Consider the following 25,719-nt stretch of genomic DNA (forward strand, 5'->3'; position numbering starts at 1 on the left):
GTACAAAGTACATGATGCGGGAAATTTCCACTGACTTTTGTTTGTAATTTTAATTTTATGAATATTTGGTTGGCGCTGTTCGATGTAATTGTTTCGTTGTGATTATAATTTATAGTCTAGTAGTTGTGAAAGCTTTACATGGATTACAATTTTAATAGGAATCAATTACTATATATTTACACCTCTCTACCACGTGAAAAACACGGTCAAAATAATATCATTATCAGCGAATTGATTTTATTTGCTGTTCATATGAAACGCTATATCAGGTGATCACGTGTTGTACACACACACACATCGTTCGACTGACGACGAATTTGTTTTGAATGGAGTGGTTGATGGTTTCATTCAGCTTGCGTAGCTCATAGAGTGGCCTACAGAAGTGTTCCTTGTTTTCCTGATTATTAAACTCAGTATAAACACCATTCTTCAATATTATATGAAGGTAATGATAATATGTCACTTTGTTTTCATTATTAAATAGGCCTACCTAGGCCTCTATTTTCTAGGCCCTAATAGGCCTAGCTACTAGGCTAGGTAGGGGCTAGACTGTTCAGTTTTTTAAATATTTTAGCTTGGTGTGTGGCCGTCCAAAAAATACTATAGGAGCCAGTTTAGGTAGTAGTAGGCCTAAAAAGTGAAATAATATAATACTAGGTAGAGGCCTAAAACTGTAGGCAATATATACTTTATAGTAGCTAGTAGTACTACTACTAGAGTAGTAGTAGTACATTACCTTTTTATTGGAGGCTAATAATATTAATTAATATTAATAATAAATGAACTCCAGTTTACTTCTAACCTACAGGCTACATTATCGACACCTTAAAATTATTCAAATTCTTTCAAAGTCATCAAACATACCGGTACTCACATGTCATCAACAATAAGGCACTTGTCAATTGTATGACCCACTATACGACCCCCGGGAGAGGTGCGTCATGGGTGCTTTATTTACAAATAATTACTGACGCAGGGGTGCGTCAAAAAACCTAGATGGTACGTCACATCAATGAACAAGGTGTGTCAATGTCCGTCACTTTACCACCCACCATATCATAAACAACATGGTCACAGTTCGTCAAAATGGGTGCGTCATGGTCACCTAAAGGTAAGTCACCTTTTTGACGCACGGGTGCGTCATGGTATTCAAAAGTATGACGCACATCGGACAAATGACACACCTCTCCCGGGGGTCGTATAGTGGGTCATACAATTGACAAGTGCATAATTTTTGTAGGGGTGCGTACGAAAATTGACAGATCAACAGAACAGTAAATTAAAACAAATGTTGGACTCCTAATAAAATAGCCTTTTACAAACAAGTCTACATATGCTATCTCTAGCTACATTACAATTTTCACATAGCTTTCTTTAATAAATCTAAATTGGATTCAATATTTGAATATTTTATTTATTACTTAAGCTAATGTGTATGTGCCAGTCAAATGGTCAAGAGATTGGAGGAAGTAACTGTAAATTGCGTGGTCTCACATTGATTAAATATTTTGTATTGGTATCCAATGATGTAATAATGTTTAAACATTTGAAATGTAGGTTATCTTTATATATGGATACCATCTGATATTTGATGATGTCATAGTTGATAACTGATGATGTCATAGTTGATAACTAATGATGTCATTAATGAGTGAATGCCGTAATCAATAATCATTTTTGACCTGTTATTAACCTCATGTCACCTGATGGTTTAGAAATTCTTTGGCAAAGGTTTATTTACAACGTATATTCTTGGCAACGATTCAAAATTTTTTTTCAGTCAGTGCTCTTGAATAATTAATAATGCTTCAGTTTAGTAATTTTTTTTTAAAATTAATAAATATTAATATAAATAAATAAATTTAATTATATTGAATAAAACATTATGTTGAATGGCATCATTAATGATTAGAAGAATCATTGTTAGTTACTGTACAACTAATTTACTGATTTTACTGATAATTAATTAAAGGTCTAAACTCCCCGCTGGTACAATGGTTTGATCCATTTAATAGTCATGTGAACTAAATGAATGCAATAAGTGACAGTTCTGCAATCAAATTTCACAACGTTGCAGTGTTATTGTTTATTGTGCCATATTACTATTAGGCCTGTTGCTTTTTGAATAGAATTTTCTACCAACCAGCTGAATGCTGCTACTTGTGGAGTAGTATAGAATGTATGATTTTCATTCAAATTACAGCATTATTGTGTATGTACTGTAGAAGTGGACCATATTGTAAAATTTGATAACACTAGTAGTAGTAAGTGAATTTCTTTTGTTGTATGTGCGACTGTATTTTTTCACTTTAATGTACTGTGTATCTAAGTATGTTTTTATTCTTACTTAACTATAGAAAATGGTCATACCAATCTATTCATGATGGTATGACACACCTGATAGGTTTTCATGTAAAAATTCTACCTTAAACATTGATAAAACAATGTTTATTATTTGAAGTCTTGTCAATGTGATTGAGGTAACAACATCCAGGGGCCTGGAAATAATAAATTCTCTTGATAAATTACATTAGACATATTTCTATTGCAGAAGCCAGAAAAAGAAAATAAATAAATCTATTCCAAAATGCATTGCGTCTTTACCGAAATTCAGTGGCATTATTTAAAAGGCCCAATTAGTTAGAGTGAATAGTACTGTGTAAGACTATACTGAAATACTTTACAATTCATTGTAAAAATCTCAACAAGATTTATAGTGTTATACAACAGCAGGGTACATAAACTTGAGAATGAACTGAGGATGGATAAACAATACATTATTTCTCTTTAATCATATATAGTGGGGTGGCACTGCTTACTAAAAAATGTCAGCATTGAAAGGACTATTTAAAACTCGTGAAAAATAGCCAGCCTTTTTAATTCATTAAAGTACTACAAGCCTCAGGACATAGTTTCCTTCTTACACAGTAACCTGTCCCATGTCATCGTTATTTACCCCTAGGCAAAATTCCAATATTATTGGTGAAATACGGTTAGATAGATCTGAAAATAATGTGTAATACTACTCCATGCAAGCTACTGTACCTAACTGTTTACGACCGAATGCCCTTTTTAATTGGACTTAATTAACCAAATAATGTTTGTCTAGATAAAATACTATGCTTAATTACTGTAGTATTAATTGCTAAAAATAGTGAGTTGAAACACCTTCCCTTTAAATCAAATCATAGAAGAATCTGTAGTAAAATACAGGTATTATATTGTTAATTTTGGGGTGCATTTACAGAAGATCATAAAAATAGAATATTATTTTAATGAACTGAGACTTATATTTAAAGGAGAAGATTAGTATATTTATACATTAAAACATTTTGGATAAATTTGGTTCCAAACTAGGTTTTACAGTGTAATACTATTAAATCTAGTTTTGGAAATTTGATGACAACTATGCCTCATTTAAAACCACACTGTACCTGTTTAAACGCTTTACTGAACAATTTTACACAAAAAATTGACAATGGTTTTACAATTCTAAACAACATTGGAGGATTATTGTGTTTTGGCAGTAGTATAAATAAGGTAGTAATATATCAACAATAAATATGGTATTGTAGTTTGTACAATGTCCTAGTCACTGAAGAGAAGTTCTGGTTGAAAATGTTTGCCTTTTATGGTATAGTAGAAAAAGGATGTATTATCCTAAAAATTAGGAATATTTACTGTATACCTGGTTTGTTGTAGTTTATAATTTTAGAAGCCCATGGATTATGTAGTGCATGAATGACCCAGTAAATCCCATGCTTTATTAATAGATAGAATGTATTTACAGTAACAAATCTGTTTGTACACAAGTTGCTATTTTTATTTCCTTCTGTATGTAAAATTGCATCATCATCGTCATTTGTTATGAAATAATAATTGAAACTTGTTCAATAGAAAGTGATTCAAACCTATTTTTGTACAGTACACTATTATTAACCATTTCTCTTCATTGAAAAGACCAGTATCACTGTCATATTCTATAGTAATTTAGTATTATTAGATTACTGTAGACTCTGGGTTCTGGAAAGTATTGAGAATGTTCCAATTTGGTTGGTTCTACCATAAGATTGGTCTGTTCTGCCATAAAGATATAATATAATATCTCTATGGTTCTGCTGACATTAGCCTCCCATTGTATTTTTTAATGAGTTTCTTGAATTTAAATTGTCTTCTGATAAACATCTGCAGTAGAGCATAGGTTTTAGTGGCCTACCGTACCACAAGCGTTGGGTCTAAAGTCCAAGTACTGTACAATATTATCATTGTACATGTACTATAGGGCCTACTGGTCATATAAATGACAGCTGTTCTATCTTGTTGTCAGGAAGCAGGCTTTAGTTGATAGAAACTCATTGAAGGGGATTGAGGCCTGGCCCTATATAAAAATCATGAACTATTTTACAGTAGGTTTTTATTGATTTTTCTGTCAGCTTACAGTACTTATAAATGAAACCTAGTCTTATTTGTATGATCTTATCATCTACCTTTCGTGTACCTACCTGTTATATGACAACCTTACAGTGTGCATACAGCAGTTCTGTTGTGTATTGATTTCATAGATTTTTTATGTTTTAATAATAAATTAATATTAAAGTGGATATTTTATTGCATACTGTACTACAGTACCACAAATACAATAGTGGCATTTAATGCAGATATTGACAGGATCTAAAAATGTTATTGTTATCAAATACAATAACTGCTTTTCTTTCTATGATGTTTTCCTAGAAAAAATTGAATAAAATTAAATACAGTTAGACTATTATTTAAACAGTGAATAATCTTTAGGTATTATCTCAAGTGAAACTGTATTTGAAAGGCCGTATTGTGCTTACACAGTGCGAACAATGCATTTGGAGGCTCGTACTAGGAGTGTCTGTAATCTCATTGGTTTTTAATCGATCACATGATCAGATTCTACTATTGACAATTATCAGGCCACTACTTATTAATATAGATACAATAAAGTCTTTAAGGTCATTGCTGGCAAAATGCCAAATTTGGATTGTCATAAATATACTACTATTAGTTTGTTTTTGGATTTTAATGCCAGTTACAATAGAGTGACTTACCCGATAAGTACCTTAGAATCATAATTTTCTGAATAGCGGCCTGGTTTACAGTACTGTACATTTAGTAGCAAATCTATATTTTTGATAACTCAATGTTATAATACTACTGTATGGATGGGTAGATACACAGCAGTGGTTATTTGGCTTAGATGTCAAGATTGAAGGTTTCAGCTAAACACTTTGGGTAATAATATACTTTTTCAACAATAATTGTGAAAATTATTATATTAAACAACTTCTCTGATGATCTGCTGAACATTACATTTGAACTACTGTACAGTGGTACCTTGTTTTTATACTTCAATTATTGGATCTCTCTGCTGAACATACGTACATTCTGTACAGTACTGTATGTACCTCAATTATTGGATCTCTCTGCTGAACATACGTACATTCTGTACAGTACATTCTGTACAGTACATTCTGTACAGTACATTCTGTACAGTACATTCTGTACAGTACATTCTGTACAGTACATTCTGTACAGTACATTCTGTACAGTACATTCTGTACAGTACATTCTGTACAGTACATTCTGTACAGTACATTCTGTACAGTACATTCTGTACAGTACATTCTGTACAGTACTGTATGTACCTCAATTATTGGATCACGCTTAATTTTCTGTGTGATGTTTGCGATGTAACTCAATGTTAAACAATAGGAAAGAAATCTTCTATGAATACAGAGCTCTATACTGTGTTATTTTTAGCCATATTCTTCAGAGTTTATTTGTTAACTCTACAGCTAGCCAGACAAAACCAACACTTGGTTGCAGATTCAGGATCTTTTTTAGCCCACATTTCCTGGCTCTAGGTCAAGTATTGTAATCCTTCATGAAGAACAATACAAAATAACAGTTTAGATTGAAGTTTTAAAACACTGAATGGCAACATTTGAAGTTTTGAATTTACAATACAACTGCCATGACAGACTTCATTGAAATTAAAGATATACTGTAAATATTAGTGACATTGTTTTACCACATGTAATTTGGTTAACATGACAATGACATCAAGGAGTGATGTCCGATTTGAATATTACACAAATTTCTCCACTTTTGTAAGTATACATTTAGCTAACATTCATTCAGTCAGAACATAGTTGTTTGTCATACTGTACATCACGGAATACTTTAATTTTATTTTGTCATTTATTCACTGATGAATCTGAATTTGGAGTAGAAAACAAGTTTTGTATTTTGTTTTTGGCTATAAAATAACCTGATAAATTCGCTGGGAAAAAATTCATTTCAAAGTTTTGTTTAAAATCATTTCTAATCATATCAAATAATTTTGCATTTGATTTTTGTTATACTGTACAATTTGGTGTAGCCGGTAAGTTGCTAAGATAGTTTTGTATGCTTTTTGCTATGCTATGTACACAGGTTAAATTATTTCTTGAATGCATGAGGTGGTACTATAGTGTGGTACTTGGTTAGTTCCCCTTAAGTAGCTAAAATGTTCCCGAATGGTACTTAGATTTCCATATAATTAAAAATCTTACTGTATGTAATTAAAAATGAATGTTGTGTGAATGTTTTATTTTTCAGAAGTTCACTTAAAGTTGGTGCAGTCATGAACTATGTTGGTCGCTTCTTCTCCAACGTCAAGTATATGTACAATGAGATCAATCCTGCTACGCTAACCGGCGCCATCGATGTGATCGTTGTTGAGCAGGAAGATGGAAACTACCGCTGTTCACCATTTCACGTCCGCTTCGGCAAGATGGGTGTGTTGCGTAGCAAGGAGAAAGTGGTAAGATTTTGTTATCAAATCGAAGGTGTTTTTGCCCCACTATTTATTTCAGTTTTTTTGGGAATTTATATTTGTCCTCAAGCTTAACAATAACAGGAAACTGAGAAAATTTGGATTAGGCCCTCCAGGAACCCACAGCACCCAGCACTGTAATGCCTACCAGATCAGCACACTGAGAGACAATCCCCTACTCTATGCGAATAATGTACCATGTTCTTTAACATGCACTATGTAGAAAGGACCAACGACCCATCCAAAGGACGAGGCAATCAAAATAAGGCATCTTGCCAAAGGATGATAATTTTGTGCAAATTATTCCAAACTAAACATGTACGCTGTATACAGTAATAGGGAGGTTTCGCAACCTTACGAATACGATAACGAAAACGGATACGTCATACATTTGTGAAACTTTTGAGCTGATCCCCATTTCATATTCGTAAAGCGTATTCGTGTTGACGAATATCATCAGTCATATTCGTAACTACAAAACGAGTATAGTTTTTGATCTATTTGCACATTTTGCATTTGAATTAGGAATGATTCATGATTATAATATAATTATGGATTTATTGAAAGTAATTTACTAAAGTAATTTACTAAAATGCCAAGTCAATTTTAATAAATAGCAGTTTTTAAAGTCCTCACTCGCTTTGATGTTACGCTAGGCCTAGGCAGCCAAGCACCAAGCAACACGTACCTGCGCTTTGCTCAAATTTACCGCAGTCATATTTTGGACGCGCCTCAATATTTCGTTGCCATGCGAAACAGATTTTTTTATGGCTTACGAAAACGAATACGTGTGCGTGACGTATCTGTTTTCGTTGCGAAACCTCTCTATTAACAGCTCTTCTCCACAGGCAAGTGGGTTGACAGATTTTTTTTATTTTTTTTTTTATTTCAACAATATTTTATGAGGGTGGTCCATCCAGCATCAGCTGATCATTAGGGACCCTCAAACAATACAAACAGTAAATACAAAATAAACTAAGATATAAAAAATAAATATATATATAAATATAAAAATACAGTATGCCTACAATGAAAGATGGATAAAAAGAAATAAAATCAGAGAGAGAGAAACAGGTGTTTTTTCAAAAGAGATTTAAAGGAGGAGAAATTGTAAGAGTTACGAATGCTTAAAGGTAGAGAATTAAAGAAAGAAGAAGCATTGAATCTAAAAGAAAGTTTAAAGATTGCAAGGTAAGGACGAGGGATAAGAAGGACTGGTTCATTTAAAGACACCTTCCCTACAATTTGTGACGTTCTGTAAAAATAATACATATATATTACTTTAAAAACATTAATCCAGTTCATTCCTTGTCTTAAATGTACGTTTTATGGTAAATTAGGATAAAAAGTGAGAAACAATGCACTACCTCTCGTGGACGGTCTTTAGGCCTACCCTAGCTAGGCTTAGTTTTGTAGGCCTAGCTGGTAAACATCGGTAACGTACGAACATCGTACGCTAGCTATATACCTAGCCTGACGTTGTATAGTCGCTCCATTAATTATCTTTCTATTTTTGCCAGACTCCGTTGATACAAATTGGGGAAAACCCGGTATTTTCGCTGAAAAGTTAGGAGGTTTCCATTTGTTTTGGCCTCACGATCGATCGAAAAGTGGGTGATTTACAGAAGAAAAACAGAAATATCAATCCGCGCGCAATGCATTTTGGGATTTATAGCGGGCCGCTATAATTATTAGAATCGACTTATTTTTCACATTTTTTACCATTTAAAGACGAAAAAAGTTATCGCAATAGGACCATATAGTATTATTTTTTCATTAAATATAGTTTGTGATCTTAAAATAGATCTAAAAAACGTAGGGAAGGTGTCTTTAATAATGAGATAAAAGACCAACATAATGGGATAAAGGACTGGTTCATTTAAACCAGACAGACTTGAGTTAAATAAACCAGGTCCATATTTCAACTCAACGAAAAGTTCTGTCCATATACTCATCCATAAGACATTGATTATTAAAGATTAGTCATATTATTTTTAACAGTTTACAGTTTTAACAATACATTTGAACTTTCAGTGCAAAGGTCATTGAATCAATATTTATTGTTTTCTGCTATTCTTTCTTATCATGCAATAATATGATGATAAATTCTAAAATTAATATTTCAATGATAATGCAAATAAACTGAGTGATATGGTTGTGCTTGTATACATATAGTATGTTATGCAATCCACTGGTATACTGTATATGAGGCAATTCCTACTTAACTTTTGTCATGTTTATATTATTGTTCATACAATGTTCATTGAACCAGGATATACTGTAATACTGTAGCAGGGTTTATGATAAGGCAGAGGTACAAAGAATGTTGTGGATATTTTGGTTTTGGACTTCTTTTTTTATCAATCTGTGTGGTTCAGTAATTCAACTGGCAATCAATCAAGCTCTTTTTATCAATCTGTGTGGTTCAGTAATTCAACTGGCAATCAATCAAGCTCTTTTTATCAATCTCAAAACAATACACATAACATAAAAGGAGGAAACCCGAAGGGGCTTGTGATAGGAGGCCCACTATTAACTAGTTAATACGGCTTTACCACGTGGAAACACCGGTTCTCGTCAGATCACCGAAGTTAAGCAACGTTGGGCCTGGTTAGAGCTTGGATGGGAGACCATCTGGGAATAGCGGGTGCTGTATACGGAGCTGGGGTCCCATTAGGCATTTGAAATCAGCACTGCTGACTCTTATGGCAGCCTCTGCATCTAGTATCTGCCACAGACCTCTGGTCAAGGTGGGCACTGGACGAGAGAAGCCCTTGATCAATATCAGGACCAATCAAGGTGCTTTAAACAGTCCTGGCTTTGTTTGTATCAAACCTGTTAGTGGCGGTAATTATCGCTGTTGGTTTCGATTGAATAAAATAAAATAAAAAATAAAAAATTTAAAATAAGATAATAAATAAATAGCCTGTATAGTATAGACAATTAGACCATGACATACCAGTATACAAAAACTGGTCTTCCCTATTTTCCCCCAAAGTTTCTTTATAAGAAAAACCCCTGGGTAGTAAAATACTGATGTTAGTATCCATGGTCAGATTAATTTTAAAGGGAGACTCTTTGAAGTGCTCAGCAATACCATTTTCTGAATTCAAAGAAGTGAAATGGTAACGATCATGAAAACATCAATCAGATTAAAAAGCATACAAGAAGATGCATACATCTATCTGATAAAAACACTAAATGACCCTGTGACATAAGACCACCAGTATCACTTTCCCCATGTACTACAGTAACAGTCAATTTTTGTTTTATTTGTTTCATTGATGCACCATACATAAATGATTCTATCTTATCAACATCCAACAACATTAAGATATGACGCATATCAAAATAAATCCATACAAAATCAATAATGAATGCTAATGATTGATCCTGCTGAGTTACACAATCTAGATTGTTATCGCAACCATATCAACAACATATGGCTTTTGCCCAGTGATGTTGAAACAATACTTTACTTAACATTATCAAACTTTAACAGATTCTTTCTCACTGTTCTATTATGACAAATTGTAAATGTTCAATATGCTGTAGATTTTTGTGTAATCAGTATTTTTTTGTATTTATATATTTTTGACCATCTTGTTGTTCTTAAATAGTACAGTAAATGTCTTAACACATTTTAAAATATTTTATTTATAGATGAAGTACAAGACAGTACTATTTTCCATTTTAAGATTTTGGACAAAACCTTGCAAAGCTATGATAATTTTCAGTACAGTACTTAAAGTCGAGAAACGTTATGATTAAAATATTTAACTTAAACCTATGCAACGAAATTATTAATTTTACAATGCTTTATTCATTTTAATGATGTTTAATTGTTTAAATAGGTTGATATTGAAGTGAATGGTGAACCGGTAGATTTACAAATGAAACTTGGTGAGAATGGAGAAGCATTTTTTGTTGAAGAAACCTCTAGTGAGGTACGTTTACAAACTGTCTAATAATATTTATTTTTTATTTGTTTACAGTTAACTCCTTCAACAAACTGGTTAAATTATATTATTAAAGTATATCATTTTGTACTCTTTTATTTTTGAGTCATCATAAACACTGACAGTATCTATAAACTGTAATCTTCTATATGAAAAATCATAAAGGTTATTGCAGTAAAAAATGTAGTTACTGCAGTAACTGCAGTGTAATAATTTTTGTATAATTTCTAATAAGAATAACGTTTTAAACTATTATATATTTCTTGGCTTCTAGGAGTTTCTTCCTGCCAACTTGGCAACATCGCCAATTCCTATGTCAACTGGAGAATTAATGGAAAAGGGATTGAAAAAAATGTATACACAAACAAAGAAATTAAGTACAGCCAACAGTATATCTACAAAGAGTGGTGGTTCACTCGAAAACAAATCACAGACTACTTTAAGTATATCACCTAAAAGTGAAGGTTCACCAAAGCGTATCACAGACTCACCAGTCCGCGATGACACCCATTTAAAAAGGCTTGCCGCTAGTATAAAAGAACCAGCGCCTATGTCTTATGTTGCTGAAGAAGAGATTGAAAAACCGATACAAATTACGGTTGAAACGGACACGGGAGTGGATGGGTTGAATAAAACCGAGTCGAGGGTAATATCCATGATTGCACTTCATCAAAATGAATTAAGCGGTTCGAGTTTAGAAGATGAACCAATTCCGCAAGTGAGAACTGAAAATAAAATTTCACCATTAGTTAAAGTACCGGACAATTCAAGCACGAAAAGTCGTGTTCGCAGGAAACGAAGAAAAAGTGCTAACGAACGGAAAGCCGCATTAGAAAGCTTTCAACGTCGTAATACCGGCACGTCAGAATCGAGCGTATCACGGCATTCAGATGATGAGATCTTTCAAATGGAGGATGTTTCTGACATTGAAACGCCACCATCTACGAGAAAAAACACAATTAGTAGCTATACAGAGTCAGATGATTGGTCAGCATTTCTTGAGGAACCTCTGAGGTCGGAATTTCACCCCTTTTCAGATAATGATGCGACCCCAATTGTCAGGTAATGCTTAGCTTATTCCAAAATTTATTTTCTTCAAAAAGAAAGAGAAATATAAATATATTATAATTTATTTTTTAAATAAATTCCTTATAGTCCACACCAAACAAGGCCACCAAGTCCAAAGAGTGACACAGAAGCAGAACTTCAAAGAGATGTGCAGGGGGAGGAAGTAGACAAACTAGAATGGAACTGGGGTCAACTACCTGAGGTATGTCAAATGGATATTGTATAAATAAATACATCCCTCCTATTAAAGGACATTTTCCTGTTAAACGAACAAGGGGAAATGTTTTTGGGTCCCAAAGGGGTTCACATAATGTTCTACTTTTCTTGGACTTGGAATACAGTATATTAGACTAACTAGCCTTTAATTGGTGTAAACAACCATCAATTATAAGTGCCTTCTGTACTGGCCATCACAACACCAAAACCCCAACATCATTTACGTTCTTTAATTGGAGTGAACCATTGACCCAACGAGTGGTGTGTTTCCTATAATGGGTGTATAGATTTCCTATGTCATGTGCTATACATGTGAGTCTTGTGATGTGTTTACAATTACAGCTTCCTTAATGTAATGCTAAGATATTGACAAGCCCGGCTGTGACATTAATAGTTAATTAGTAATGAACTACTTTAGACAAAGGGTGAGGAAGTATGTCTTTGATAAAGTGATGTAATAAATTAAGATCAGATTCTCAACTCTGCTTCAGACAATAACATTTTTTTTATATCATGAATCTGATGCATGATAATAAGAAATATTTGATAATATTAATTTTTTTAAATTGTCAATGACTCCACAAATGTCAGACATAACCTGTCTACACTGTCAAACTAGTTTGACAAAAAAGTGTGATTTAACCAAATATGGTAGTGATATGCCCAAGTGATGACATCATCTTGTCCATATATGGGCAAATCTCATTTTTTGTCACATAAAGTTTGATAGTGTAGACAGAGCTTAAAGCTATAGAGATATGTTGCTTTGTTTTGTCATTTTTATCTGTAGTTGAAACCATCTCTGGATAAACAATTTTATGAGGTATTAAAACAAAAATCTGGGTAAAAAATTCATTGAATGGTAATAATATAATACAGTAATGTTTTTGTTGATACTGTGGGATTCATTTTGAATGAATGGAAGTGTTCTGAAAAACATATCCAGTACTTGTTCTCCGTCCCTCCTCCACAAGGCAAAGTTGCCTTACATTAAAATGATCATCAAATCAAATTGGTTTGTTCCCCACCCACCCCACCCTCAGTATAAATATAAACATTATTTGTAATATATTATTATACTTACTACTCAGGTCAAACTTTGCAAAATGTCGATATTTTAAAAAAATGTTTGTGCATGAAGTGATAAATAAATACAGCCATACTAAAAAACACTTTGAATGTTCTACATGAATAGGTACATTACAATTCATCAACAACAGTTTATCATATTCCATTAAAAAAATACATTTTTGTAGTCATTAATTATTCATACACTGTACCAACTGTTTCAGTGGGTAATCATGTACTACTAGTTTTAGTAGCTTTTGTGTAGATGATTTTAGCGGCCTTAATATTTGACCTATGACCTATATAATGGGGTGAGGGAAATACCAGTCAAACCAAAATTTAACTTTCCTGAAACATTCAATAATAGGCAAGAGAGTATAAGTTTTTTTACATTTACATTTTTTACAACCTTCATTTTGAGTGTTCAAGTTCAATATTGTTCATTAACAACATAGAGGGGGATGTTCATTTTTTGTGTTTATTATTTTTCTCAGTACGATATATTTATATTTTTATTCATCAGTTCCATCAGTCAATAGTGCAGACCTGATCCTCCCATGATCATGGCAACATTTGTATTCATTATTAATTTGGGTCAACATCTTGAATAATGGACTTTGATTAATACTTCTATTCTACTTTTCAACTATGTTGATGTTAACCATTAACATTTCCATCATCATTACACAGTGCTCGCAGAATCCACAGGGCAACCAAGTTCTATGATTTGGTTCACCTACCAATTTTTTGGTTACCATGGTACCTCGGGCAACTGATTTTATGAGCACTGCATTATCATATAAACTAAAAATAGGTGTTACTCAATCCATATGCTTGCTTTCAAAACTTGAATGACTTAATTGAATGAATAAAAATAATATCAAGAAAATTAATACATTTGGAAGATGATTAAAATATAATACACATAATTCAAGCTTGGTCCCTACTAGGATGCAACACAAGGTCATCGCAAGTAATTTGACCAATCACAAGCAATGATTCATCCAAGCTGTCAATTGTCATTGGTCAACTCGCTTACGTAGCACAATCCTAGTGGAAACCAAGCTTTAGCATGATAAGAATTATGTTACTGTATTATTTTTTTTCATAGATACTAAGGCAATGCATCTGTAATAAAAAAAAAAAATTACTGTAAGTTTTATGTTTTTAACCTTATTTATACATTTTTTTAGCAAATTCCTGACCATGAAAAGGACGTAGAAAAGGGAGAGGAAACCCCGAGTACAAGTGGCGCCAGTTCCGAGAAGCGTGGGTCAAAGTGGAGCATAATGAACTTCATGAGGAGTACTAAGAAAATAAGGCATAGCAAGACCATAGAAGAAGGGATCTACTTAGACGACCTGGACTCGGAAGGACTTGACCCAGAGATTGCTGCCCTCTATCTCAAGTAATTTGCATAATTTTTTTAATAATCTGCTTAATAACAAGATTAGGAAATTATCTTCTTTATTTTTAATACTGACCATTATCCTAAAATGTTTTGATTTTGAACTTTTTTTGGCCACCATCCCACACCTTAATTTAAACATGTTTGGGTAAATTTACTTATACATTATTGTACTTTTGTTTGTGGGGAGTAAACAATACATAAACAAACAAATTATGAGTTCATGAGTTAAAAAACAACGTCCTAGTGTGAACCTAACCTTAGAATTTTAATCACTCTTTCTACTTACAGTGCAAATCCTTCAAACAGAATACGAACGATACAAGAGGTAAAGGATGACGATAAGTCGTCAGACCTCGGCAACTCCCTGCCTCAGTCACCTAGTTCTGTGGAAGGTCTACCAGTAGCTAGAGAGTATTCCCAGATGCCCATGGATGGTGTTGATATGTCTCTGTGTGGTTGGCCCAATGAGTCTGAAGAGATAGCACAAGGTGAGATTCATGGAAACAAAGCATAGTTGATCAAGTAAATTGGTTTTTAGTCTAAAGCTCTGTCTACACTATCAAACTAGTTTGACAAAAAAAGTGTGATATGTCCATGTAAGGACACGATGACATCAATCACTACCATATGTGAACACATCAAACTAGTTTGATAAAGTAGAAGAGCTTAAGAGGGTATAAAGCTTTGGAATTTATTTCTGGCTGTTTCACTCTTTTCTTAAATGTTATTTGTATCTACAGCAACAAATATATTTTTTTCAGTAACTTTAGATTGTTATGTAATATTCATACCTGTGTAACAGGGTAACAGGTATGCTTATACCCAAATACTTGAATGATTTATCTGCTGAATCTGACTTGAATCTGAGAAACCTTGTGGGACCCATTAAAGTAAAAGCTGGAATGATAAGTGACCATGCTATAAATAGATGAGTCACCTCATCCAAGTGGCGGGAAAATGGTCATGAATATTTAGTGTATAATGTTTCAGTATGGGTCAGTTCATAAATGGACAAGGGATTTTGTTAATTGATTTGCATTTTTAATAGTTTCTTTTTTTGTATAACCGAACTTTAAATTGATAATTACATGTGTATGACTCGAGTTACAATACAATCGTTCTGTAAACTACGAAATAACGTTATGGTAAATGTATGTACCATCGGTTAAAAATTGTCATAGTACCCAACTGGGAATGGATGACACTTACTAGTGCCTAGCCCAAAGTGAAGGTTTTCATCTCCTTCCGACTGGTTACTAGCTTCAATAAAAGAATTTAACTTTTCCAAACCAAGAACTGTCTCTGTGGATGATTTTATTGTGTTTGTGCCAGTGCTGCAGCTCCTGAAAATACTACGCGATAAAGCTACGACGCTAGTAGTACGAACCTGTTACACCTGTACATTGAACATATCAAAATGGTCCTCTTATCCTGTTTATTTCCATTAACAAATTGAGTTTCAGTTTTGCTAGTGAGCCCTCTAGTGACTGATTTATCCTCTTTGCACAATATATTGTGGACACAATGTGTTATGTCACTCAAATGAAATATATTGTAAGCTTTTAGATATTTTGGACTACCAAAATGTCATTTGGGCTAGTTACCGTACATCTAAATAGCCAAGTTTCTTGCGAGAAAACTAATTAACCAAAAATTTATTTTTCATTTCAGATGACTTTGTACAATCTATAATAAACTATGATGAATTCATAAAGAATCCAGCAATACTTGAAAACCCAAACCTTGTAGTGAGAATACGGGGCAAGTACTATCCCTGGGCAACGGCGGGACCGCTACTCATATCATACCTCGCATTCCAACGCCCTCTACCAGAGATGAAAATCGAAAGCATGATGAAGGAACAGCTCACAAAGGGTAAAGGAGGACTTTCTTCGTGGTTTTCATGGCGACGAGGGTCAGAGCCACCACCAATGACAAAGAAAGTTAGTATCTGACATGATCTTTTTCCAATTCATTACACATTTACAAGCACAAAATACCATAAAAAGATTTTTATTGACAGAATAGCAACATAATAAATTGTTTTCATTATTTTAGGTATTTGCTTTTTTGTAGGGAGTGGGCGGGGGGTCTAAAGTTAAATCATGTGTACCAAATATTCTCCCCTATTTTATAAAATCTCCTTTATCTGTATTTGGTGGGTAAGTGCATTAGTAAATAAATTACTTGGATGTAAAGAAAGAAATGATTAGATTAATGGATTGTTTTTACTTGATACTTCTTCAGGTAACATCTTTTTATGTTCTAAATAATTATGTACTTTTATTTCAGCTGGAGAATATAGATGAAACTATCAAAATAGAAGACAAAATTCCAGAAGAGAAACCAGAAGAAAAGTAAGAACAATGTCTATTAGCTATGCATCTATCCACAAACCAATGCCTGACATACCTTGCACTCTTACAATAACAATATCACTCTCGCATTGTGATTGTTAACGTACTATGCTCATCTTTATGTTTGGCTATAAGCGGCAGCCCTGTTAAAAAGTAGTTCATCATTTTACCTGTCAAAAGGTTGGTTGGTGGTGCGTGACCCAAGCACAAAATTAAACGCAACCACCCCAACAACGCTCCCCACATCCCCTTGATCTGCTTCTAAAACACTTCAAATTCAAATTCTTTATTCATCTCGCATTGAGCAGTAGTAGTAGATAATAGTTGAATTGGATTCTTCTGCTTTTCCAGTTAACAATAAAATGTCCAATACTTTTATAATGTGGGCAATAAAATCTATGTTTACTTTTCGTTAGATTACCGACTGAGTCTCCGGTACAAGAAGATCTGGAAGGAAGCAGTCAACACTCGTCATCCAGTGAATATTACAAGAAGTCTATACGACTGACACACGAGCAATTAGTAAGTTATTCATTCAATTCTTTATTTCGAATAGTACATCCATATAACAAAACATACAAAAAATGAAAAAATTCAACCTTAAAATAATAACCTAAAATATTATTTTAAACTAATGTTGGTGAATTTATACTGTATGGTGTAGGAGCTGGACTATTATAATTTTTTGGTTAATATGTAACGTTCTTTTGTTTTTCTATTTTAGTCGTGTTTGAATTTAAGGCCTGGACCAAATGAGATCACCTACTCTGTCACCACCAGATATCAAGGAACATGCCTATGCAAAAGTACGATTTACCTTTGGAAACATGATAGTAAGATTGTGGTGTCTGATATCGATGGTACAATAACTAAGTAAGTTAATAGCAGTTAGGATAATTGCCTACCTATCCTGGGGTCCCAGGTTCAAATCATTTCTGATGCAAATTTTCTTCTTCCAACTGGTGCAACCAATTTTTTTTATTGATATATTTTACCCTTGATGTATATTTTAATTGTTTAATTTCTGATTTTTTTTTTTTTTAAAGAATATGTCAATTGCTGCCTTTGTATTTTGATATGTCATTGTATTTTTTAAGATACTGAGATATAACTAAATATAAACTTATTATTCTATTAGGATAGAGGTAAAATTTTCTTTTGGTAAATAGTACAAAAATTGATTTTGCCAGTAATATCCTTTCCTAACATAGTTTCTATGATAAATAAATCATTATATACTGTTAATCCAACTATAATCATTTACTGTATCATTACTAAATTTTTACAGATCGGATGTTATAGGACAGATTCTACCAGTACTCGGCCGTGATTGGACACATTCAGGAGTCGCCCATCTTTATAGTACCATCGCAGATAATGGTTACGATTTCCTCTTCTTGTCTTCGCGTGCCATTGGACAAGCTGGATACACAAAGGGCTACCTGAAAAGTGTTAATCAGAATAGTGTAGGTCTTCCTGATGGGCCTCTTCTACTTAATCCCAGTTCACTCATCTCTGCTTTCCATAAGTAAGTACTCGTGCTTAGTTTTAATTTGACCATGTAACCCCATAAACCTTATGCCCTACTGTTTAATTGATAATGTGATAGCTTCGGCAACTAAACCAATTAGAACATAATAAACATCTGCATATGCTCATAAACCTTCCTGATTAACTGATGCTGTTAAAGCTTCTGTGATTACCCCGATTATGGTGCCCACAAACACTACTGCCTAATTATAAAATAATAGTTGTGAGAGCTAGATTTTAATGTTTGTAATGTTTGTATTTACTTTGTTTAAAACAGTAAGCTATATCATGGATTAAAGAATAGAAGGATATGCATCACGCCACTGCTGAGTATAATGTTTATTGAAAACATTGTACGTTATTGTGAAGACCCTATAGTGTAGGCTTACTTCATCAATATACCAGATAAAATACTATATATATGTTATTGGCTTAGAATTATAGATGCTATAATTGTAATTAGTATAGGTTTCTGCCGCGATTGATCTACGCTAATGTTTTTATGACATTAAAGTAGCATTTTATGACCTGTAGTAGCCCTACATCTGAGACAATAACTATTTTTTGTCTCAGCCTACATGTAAAATTACAAAATCAGCAAGGATACTAGACCTAGGCCTTCTAGGCTTACTAGAAAACCATATGATTTGCCGACATTGATACTGCCTAGGTAGGCCTAGGCTAATATTAAGTGTAGTAGATACAACGTGTAATCATGATCTATATACTCACCGTTGTCTTACTTCTTGTGTGAATAATAATAGGTACTTCGTTTGTTCGTGATTAAGTTTGCCATGCGTGTACTTTTCAAAACGACCGCTAGGTAACTTATCGCAACTATACATAGCCAGCCAATCCCGGATCAGGGATCGCTGTTTTCATTCAATTAGGCCCGGTGATTGGATGTGATGTGGATGACATAACCACTAGCCAATCACCAGGCACTAAAATTTAAATATAATTACATCGACAATTAAGGAGATTTATGAAGAAACCACTGCTTAGCCATATATTAAAAACACGATTGTTCTATGTGTGGACACCGGACACGCTAACAACATACATGGTCAAATGCGTAATTTAATATTCTATAGATTAACGCAATTTTTAATGACAGAAGATGGCAGGCAAATAATGATAATTCAAATATAAAAATTGCATATTTTATTAATATTACCGACTACTTAAAATTACCAGTCGTAAGAAAGTGAACTTTTCGTAGTCCGATTGTTATGAAACTAAAACAGAATTGTTCAGCAATACATTTATGTTGTCAATTAATCATCGACGCAGACATGTCAATAGAACATTCAGACTGCGCATACGATTTCTACATGGTTACGTTTTGGTCTAAAAAAATGTAGCAGTTGATTCGCAGCGTTCTACAGAGGGCCGCGGTTAAAGACACGGAGTTCAATGTTTGATTGGCAGCAGTGCTTTAGTATAGGCAAGCGCGTTGTAAAATCGTTTGATGTTGCCGTCGATGCATATCCTTCTAATTCTTTTATCCATGGCTATATTAACATTATACAATAAGACTGCCTCATAAACTTCCATTCTGCATTTAAACGAAATAAAACCATACGCTATTGCAGTAAAGAATGTAGTTACTGCAGTACCAGAATAATTTTGACATGATCCCTAAAAACTTTTGATTTCATTAGATAGCATAATATTTTCTTCTTGTAGAGAGGTGATTGTCAGAAAGCCTGAGGAATTTAAGATTGGCTGCTTAAAGGACATTGCCTCCTTGTTTCCGAATAATCCATTTTATGCTGGATTTGGCAACAGAATTAATGTAAGTATTTTGTTATTTAAATTTTGGAGAGTTTTATTCTGCAATACTCTTGCATCTGGGAATGAAATCTTTGAACTTTGGAAGCAATGCAGATAAAACTATACATATTTAAATTGCATATTGTTGTCCATAGGATGTGTGGTCTTACAGAGCTGTTGGCGTCCCCACTACTCGTATCTTCACTATCAATCCAAAGGGACAAGTGTCGCAAGAAATATCCAAGACATTTAAATCCTCGTAAGTTTGCATGTGAATTCATCTCCAAGTACTCTCAATTGCACTGATGAATCTCCATTGGGATCCAGCCACTGATATCCACACTATTTTCATATTTTCAGTGCTTCTTGTATTTGTATCTCCATTCAGCTTGTCATTTTGTATGCAATTTGCCTTTTGATATATTCATTACGTGGTAATGCATTTGAACTCATTAATACATAGATAAAATGTGTTAATATACCATGTTCTGAAGACTTTGAAATATTGCTATCAAATAATAGAGACAGTAAATGGCAACATTCTTTAAAACATTATTAAAAACATTCAGCTTGTTCTGCTGCTGTATACCAAATAAGTAATTTAAATAAAATATTTTCTATTCTTGTTAGATACAACAAACTACAAGATTTGGCTGATCATGTGTTCCCACCACTAAATTCACGCAAGTCGGTCGCATTTGAAGAATCCTCTGACTATAGTTCATACACTTACTGGCGCCCTCTCATGCCAGAATTACCTTCAGATGACGAGTTGGCAGGATTAGAACCTACACCCGTCACAGTCAAGAAGTAGCTGCACCATCCATATCTACCACATTCATGAAGTCATTCTGCTTTGGTTTCACAGATACTAGCAATTTTTTAAGAAGTTAAAAAGTATTTTAGACACATCTAGATGATCTGTAGATGTCTAAACATATCACAATAGACACATTTTATGGTAGACTTTACACATTTCATGGTAGACATATCTAGAAGTCTACACATGTTGTGGTAGACATATCTAGATGTCTACACATGTCGTGGTAGACATATCTAGATGTTCTCTAGATGCCTAAACATGTCATGATAGACACATCTAAATGTCTACACATGTCATGGTAGCCATATCTAGATGTTCTTCTCTAGATGCCTAAACATGTCATGATAGACACATCTAAATGTCTACACATGTCATGGTAGCCATATCTAGATGTTCTTCTCTAGATGCCTAAACATGTCATGATAGACACATCTAGATGTCTAATATATCTAAAGAAGGGTAGACACATGGCTAGACATGTCAAATACATCAGGCTTATCAATTTTTTTTTTTATCAAAATAATGTTTAGTATGAAATAAATTTGACAGCTAGATTGTACTGAAATAATATTATCAAGAACTTCCGTTGAACCTCTGGTTAAATCTTGCCATTTTCCAAGATTAGTATTAGTAAAGTTTTACTAGCTGCCAACGATTGAAAGGTTCAGTGTCTCTTACACCCAATACTGTATGTATATAGAAGATTTTCAGCCCATCATCCATACCTGTTACTGTATGTGTAAATATAGAATTATGTAGATTTTATATAATGATGTAAAAGAACATCTAACATATAACATTTTAAATTATTAAAATTATTCATTAGAAGAATTCCCTCCCTTTGAAATTTGTACTATTTTTGTTGCAACAATACCAACACTCAGGAAAATGTGTAAACATTGAATCCAGAACAATTATTACTTTATAAATGAAGTATAGTAAACCCTAAACATGTATAAGTGTGTGTGCTAATTGTTTTAAAATTTATTCAGAGTGACAGGGTCATTTTAGGAAAATGGCACAATCGTATTATTATTATTATTAATAATAATAATATTATCACCTCATATTTGCATTATTTTCAAAAACTTTTTTTTTATTTCTTATATTTACTAATGGCCCTTAAAGTACCATTTTCTATACACTGTAAATTATTAGTACAGTATATTAACAAAATCTGTTTTTTTAGTTAGCAAAAGCAAATAAATGTCCTTAATTTATTTTGAAAATCAGACAAAACCCATGGATTGAATACAATACATAAAATAATTCAATCAAAAAAGTGTGCACTGCTAACTTTTTTTAACTTGATAAATAGTGGTTTACATTTTTTTACTTAAGCAAAATTGCCTTTTTTTATTGGTATAAGATATCATAAGTTACCACCAAGATGGTTTTAGCTTCTTTTACTCATATGCAATTTTGTGTGCTACATTTTAGTAATGTATAGATTAAATGCCAAAGGCACAGAACAAATTCTAAACCTCCCGGTGATATACTGCATGGATTATATGGTTATATTTACATGGTTTATTGTACCATTAAACCTTGTGTCCCACTTCCAATGACCAATCACAACACATGGATTGTCCGAACTGTCGCTTGTGATTGGTCAACTCACTTGCGTTGCACCTACGTTGTTGCATTGAGTCCAAGTGGGAACAAATGCTTTAAAGATCTTTTTAACGGCAGTTTTTTAACAGACTATTGATTGTGCTATGTTAGTTATACTGCAGTTAGTATTATTTGTATCTTCTGAAAAGATAAATATAGGCTATAAAAAAAATGAAAAAGTAACAATTTAAAGTTTTTGCTACCTCCCACCACCACCGTATGCACCGTTATTTCTGATCAATTATTTATAAAAGATAAGTAATATTTACATGTAATACAGATTAGTAATATTTACATGTAATACAGATTAGTAATATTTACATGTAATACAGATTAGTAATATTTACATGTAATACAGATTAGTAATATTTACATGTAATACAGATTAGTAATATTTACATGTAATACAGATTAGTAATATTTACATGTAATACAGATTAGTAATATTTACATGTAATACAGATTAGTAATATTTACATGTAATACAGATTAGTAATATTTACATGTAATACAGATTAGTAATATTTACATGTAATACAGATTAGTAATATTTACATGTAATACAGATTAGTAATATTTCCATGTAATACAGATTAGTAATATTTACATACAAAACGGATTTAGTAGTAATATTTAACTTTATAAAGAATTTAATAGTTCAGTTTTTTTAAAGTTTTATTTTAGTTTGTTGATGTAGGCCTTATTTGACGTTTGTTTAGTAGTTTGTAATGGCACTGATAATTTTGTTTAGTTTTTAATGAAGGCATTGTTAGTTATATTTAGTTATTAGTCATCTCGCTTTACATGACGTCACCTTGTTAGTACGTTTTTGACATCAGTTATGTTATCAAAAATTCATTTTAAGCAAATCCCTTTTACACAGAAATATACGATATACATTTTAAAGTAGTAATATTGCCGAATATAGATATATTATTCACTGGAAGAATAAATGGGTGCTTTTAAAATACATGTACAAGGAGTATGTTAATATTGTCATAGATAAATATCAAAGTTTATTATTATAGATATTTGTAAATCAAGATTATGCAGGTGAATTTATTTTTGTATGCATTTATAATATGTTATATTACGGTATTCAAAGATGGACATAGCTTAAGTTAGAGTGAAGGAAAATGTTATATAGAGTATGTTAGTAGGACTTTAACGTTCTGATAATGGTATGATCATTTTATTGATCAATTGGTTGGTAAATTGATTGATCGAGTAATTGATTGTAAAGAAACCCTTGATCTCTGCACAAGACGGTTAGGGTGTGCCCGCTGGTTGATATGATGAATATTTTGATTCATTTTCCTTAATTACTAATTTATTCTTTTAGTAATTTGTTAAAATGTCTGTGACAGACAAACAGTAATATTGTCAACGTGGTTACAACTGCTTTTTGTGGTTTATTAATTTGATTTAAGGAGAAAATAATTTATAAATGAACTGTCCCTGTATTCTACTAATGTTATGTTATTTGCTAAGTTAATGTGTGTGCCAAATGATGAGTAAATTATTTTTAATGTCAATTTAAATAAAAAACATAAATAAAAAATACAATATAAATTTTCAAATTAATTATTCTTTTAAAACATAATTCTATTGTGTATATTAGTTGTTATATTTTGCTATTTTTCTGAAAAAGTTGTATTCAATAATGTGTTATTTTTACACGATTCAAAGTTATATAACACCCCTCCCTTTAATATAATTCTTTAGTCAAATCTATTTCCGTAACTCATTCGCGATACCTTATCTATATTTTGTCCAGTTCATAGGCACATTCTGTGATGCGGTGTCACATATCTATCACATGTTACAATTGTATCATGCCAAACCCTTCACCTTAGCATTATACTGGCCCACATGTGATGCATATGTGACGCTGTACTACAGATTGTGCCAATGATATTAACCAGATAAATACAATATGTAGACTGGTGATTTCCATACAATTCAAAATTATTTAGTGCAATAACTGTTTTAAAGATTATTCTAAATATTGATTTTGTCACGTTTGTAGTTTCTGTTTTACATTCAGTTAAAGTACTTTAAAGTGCTTTTTAAACGTTATCTTGTACTAGTATTCTCTTTAAGAGTTTATGGAAATCAAATTTCTTCATTTTATTGATGAAAAACAGAGCTCAGCAACAAATACAGCTTTGTTAGTTTATTTAGTATTACTACACTATCAAACTACAGTACTGTTTGACTAAAAATAAATGGTAGTGATATGACATCATCCTGTCCACATGGCATCATCCTGTCCATATGGCATCATCCTGTCCATATGACATCATCCTGTTTACATGGCATATTATATTTTGTTGTCGCATAAAGTTTGATAGTATGGACAGAGCTTAAGAATTAGTATCATTTTTTTGTTCAATAGTCCTTATCATTAGTGTATATCGGTCAAAAGTAGTCCATTGCTAATATTTTGTTAATTGTTATTGCACAAAATAATAATATGATGCGTGTGTGATTATTATTTTTTTAATCTTTAAAAAACAATAGACCTACGTACTGACAAGTTGAATAATCATAATAATTTTTGTATGAGGCAGAAATTTCATGCAATAAAATAACACACAATTTGATACAGGTGTTTTGGTTTTTTTTTTTTTTTTGTAATTAAAACAATGGAGGTAATTAACATTATACTTTATAATAGAGATAATAATAGATAAAAAAAGTTAATTAGTTTGTGGATGCATGTATAATATTAATATAATTCTTTATGAGGTAATCACAAAAACACTTTGACTACAGAATACAGGAGAACAAGCGATGATTTTATTAGTCGAATAATGGTGATAACCGCGCGTCGTATCCTCAATCGGCTTAGTGATACTACGCGCAACTTCATTTTGTAAGTAGGCCTACAGGGCTGGCATTAGACATCTTTTACTTAATGTCAAGATAATAGCTTAAGTGTAAACTGAGGCCGGCTTTATTTATCAAACCAGTTCATTTTTATCTTATGGAATAGACTTTGTTATCTAAGATTAGTGAGAAAAAAAACATTAATTTTGCTTAGCTTCAAT

General features: G+C 32.6%; 1 protein-coding gene and 1 pseudogene across 4 annotated transcripts; both read left to right on the top strand.

The window, feature by feature from the left end:
- Positions 1–88: 88 nt before the first annotated feature.
- LOC140058393 (phosphatidate phosphatase LPIN1-like) lies at positions 89–25,635 on the top strand. 4 transcript variants are annotated; one of them, XM_072103973.1, is made up of 16 exons: positions 89–445; positions 6,628–6,832; positions 10,699–10,791; positions 11,078–11,865; positions 11,959–12,073; positions 12,878–12,910; positions 14,349–14,563; positions 14,855–15,054; positions 16,238–16,509; positions 16,859–16,923; positions 17,340–17,445; positions 17,648–17,796; positions 18,212–18,451; positions 20,143–20,251; positions 20,385–20,488; positions 20,860–25,635. In XM_072103973.1, exons 2-16 carry the CDS (start codon positions 6,653–6,655, stop codon positions 21,041–21,043), a joined length of 2,853 nt encoding a protein of 950 aa, XP_071960074.1. In that variant the 5' UTR covers positions 89–445; positions 6,628–6,652; the 3' UTR covers positions 21,044–25,635. The 4 variants fall into 4 exon arrangements, with proteins under 4 accessions (XP_071960074.1, XP_071960100.1, XP_071960082.1 ...); XM_072103981.1 differs by lacking the exon at positions 89–445 and adding an exon at positions 1,979–2,261; XM_072103992.1 differs by lacking the exon at positions 89–445 and adding an exon at positions 1,979–2,261 and having other exon boundaries at positions 6,631–6,832.
- Positions 9,386–9,503, top strand: LOC140063716 (5S ribosomal RNA; annotated as a pseudogene).
- Positions 25,636–25,719: the final 84 nt, after the last annotated feature.

This window comes from Antedon mediterranea, chromosome 1, assembly GCF_964355755.1.
Source record: "Antedon mediterranea chromosome 1, ecAntMedi1.1, whole genome shotgun sequence".
Lineage (NCBI taxonomy): Eukaryota > Metazoa > Echinodermata > Crinoidea > Comatulida > Antedonidae > Antedon > Antedon mediterranea.

What these genes read in the sequence shown, in the direction of transcription:
- LOC140058393 (XM_072103973.1), top strand. Translation starts at nt 6,653, where the DNA reads ATGAACTATGTTGGTCGCTTCTTCTCCAACGTCAAGTATATGTACAAT. An exon ending in TGGATAAACAATTTTATGAG is followed by an intron (nt 12,911 to 14,348) that starts GTATTAAAACAA and finishes ACATTTTTTTAG; the next exon opens with CAAATTCCTGACCATGAAAA. An exon ending in GACTGACACACGAGCAATTA is followed by an intron (nt 17,446 to 17,647) that starts GTAAGTTATTCA and finishes TTTCTATTTTAG; the next exon opens with TCGTGTTTGAATTTAAGGCC.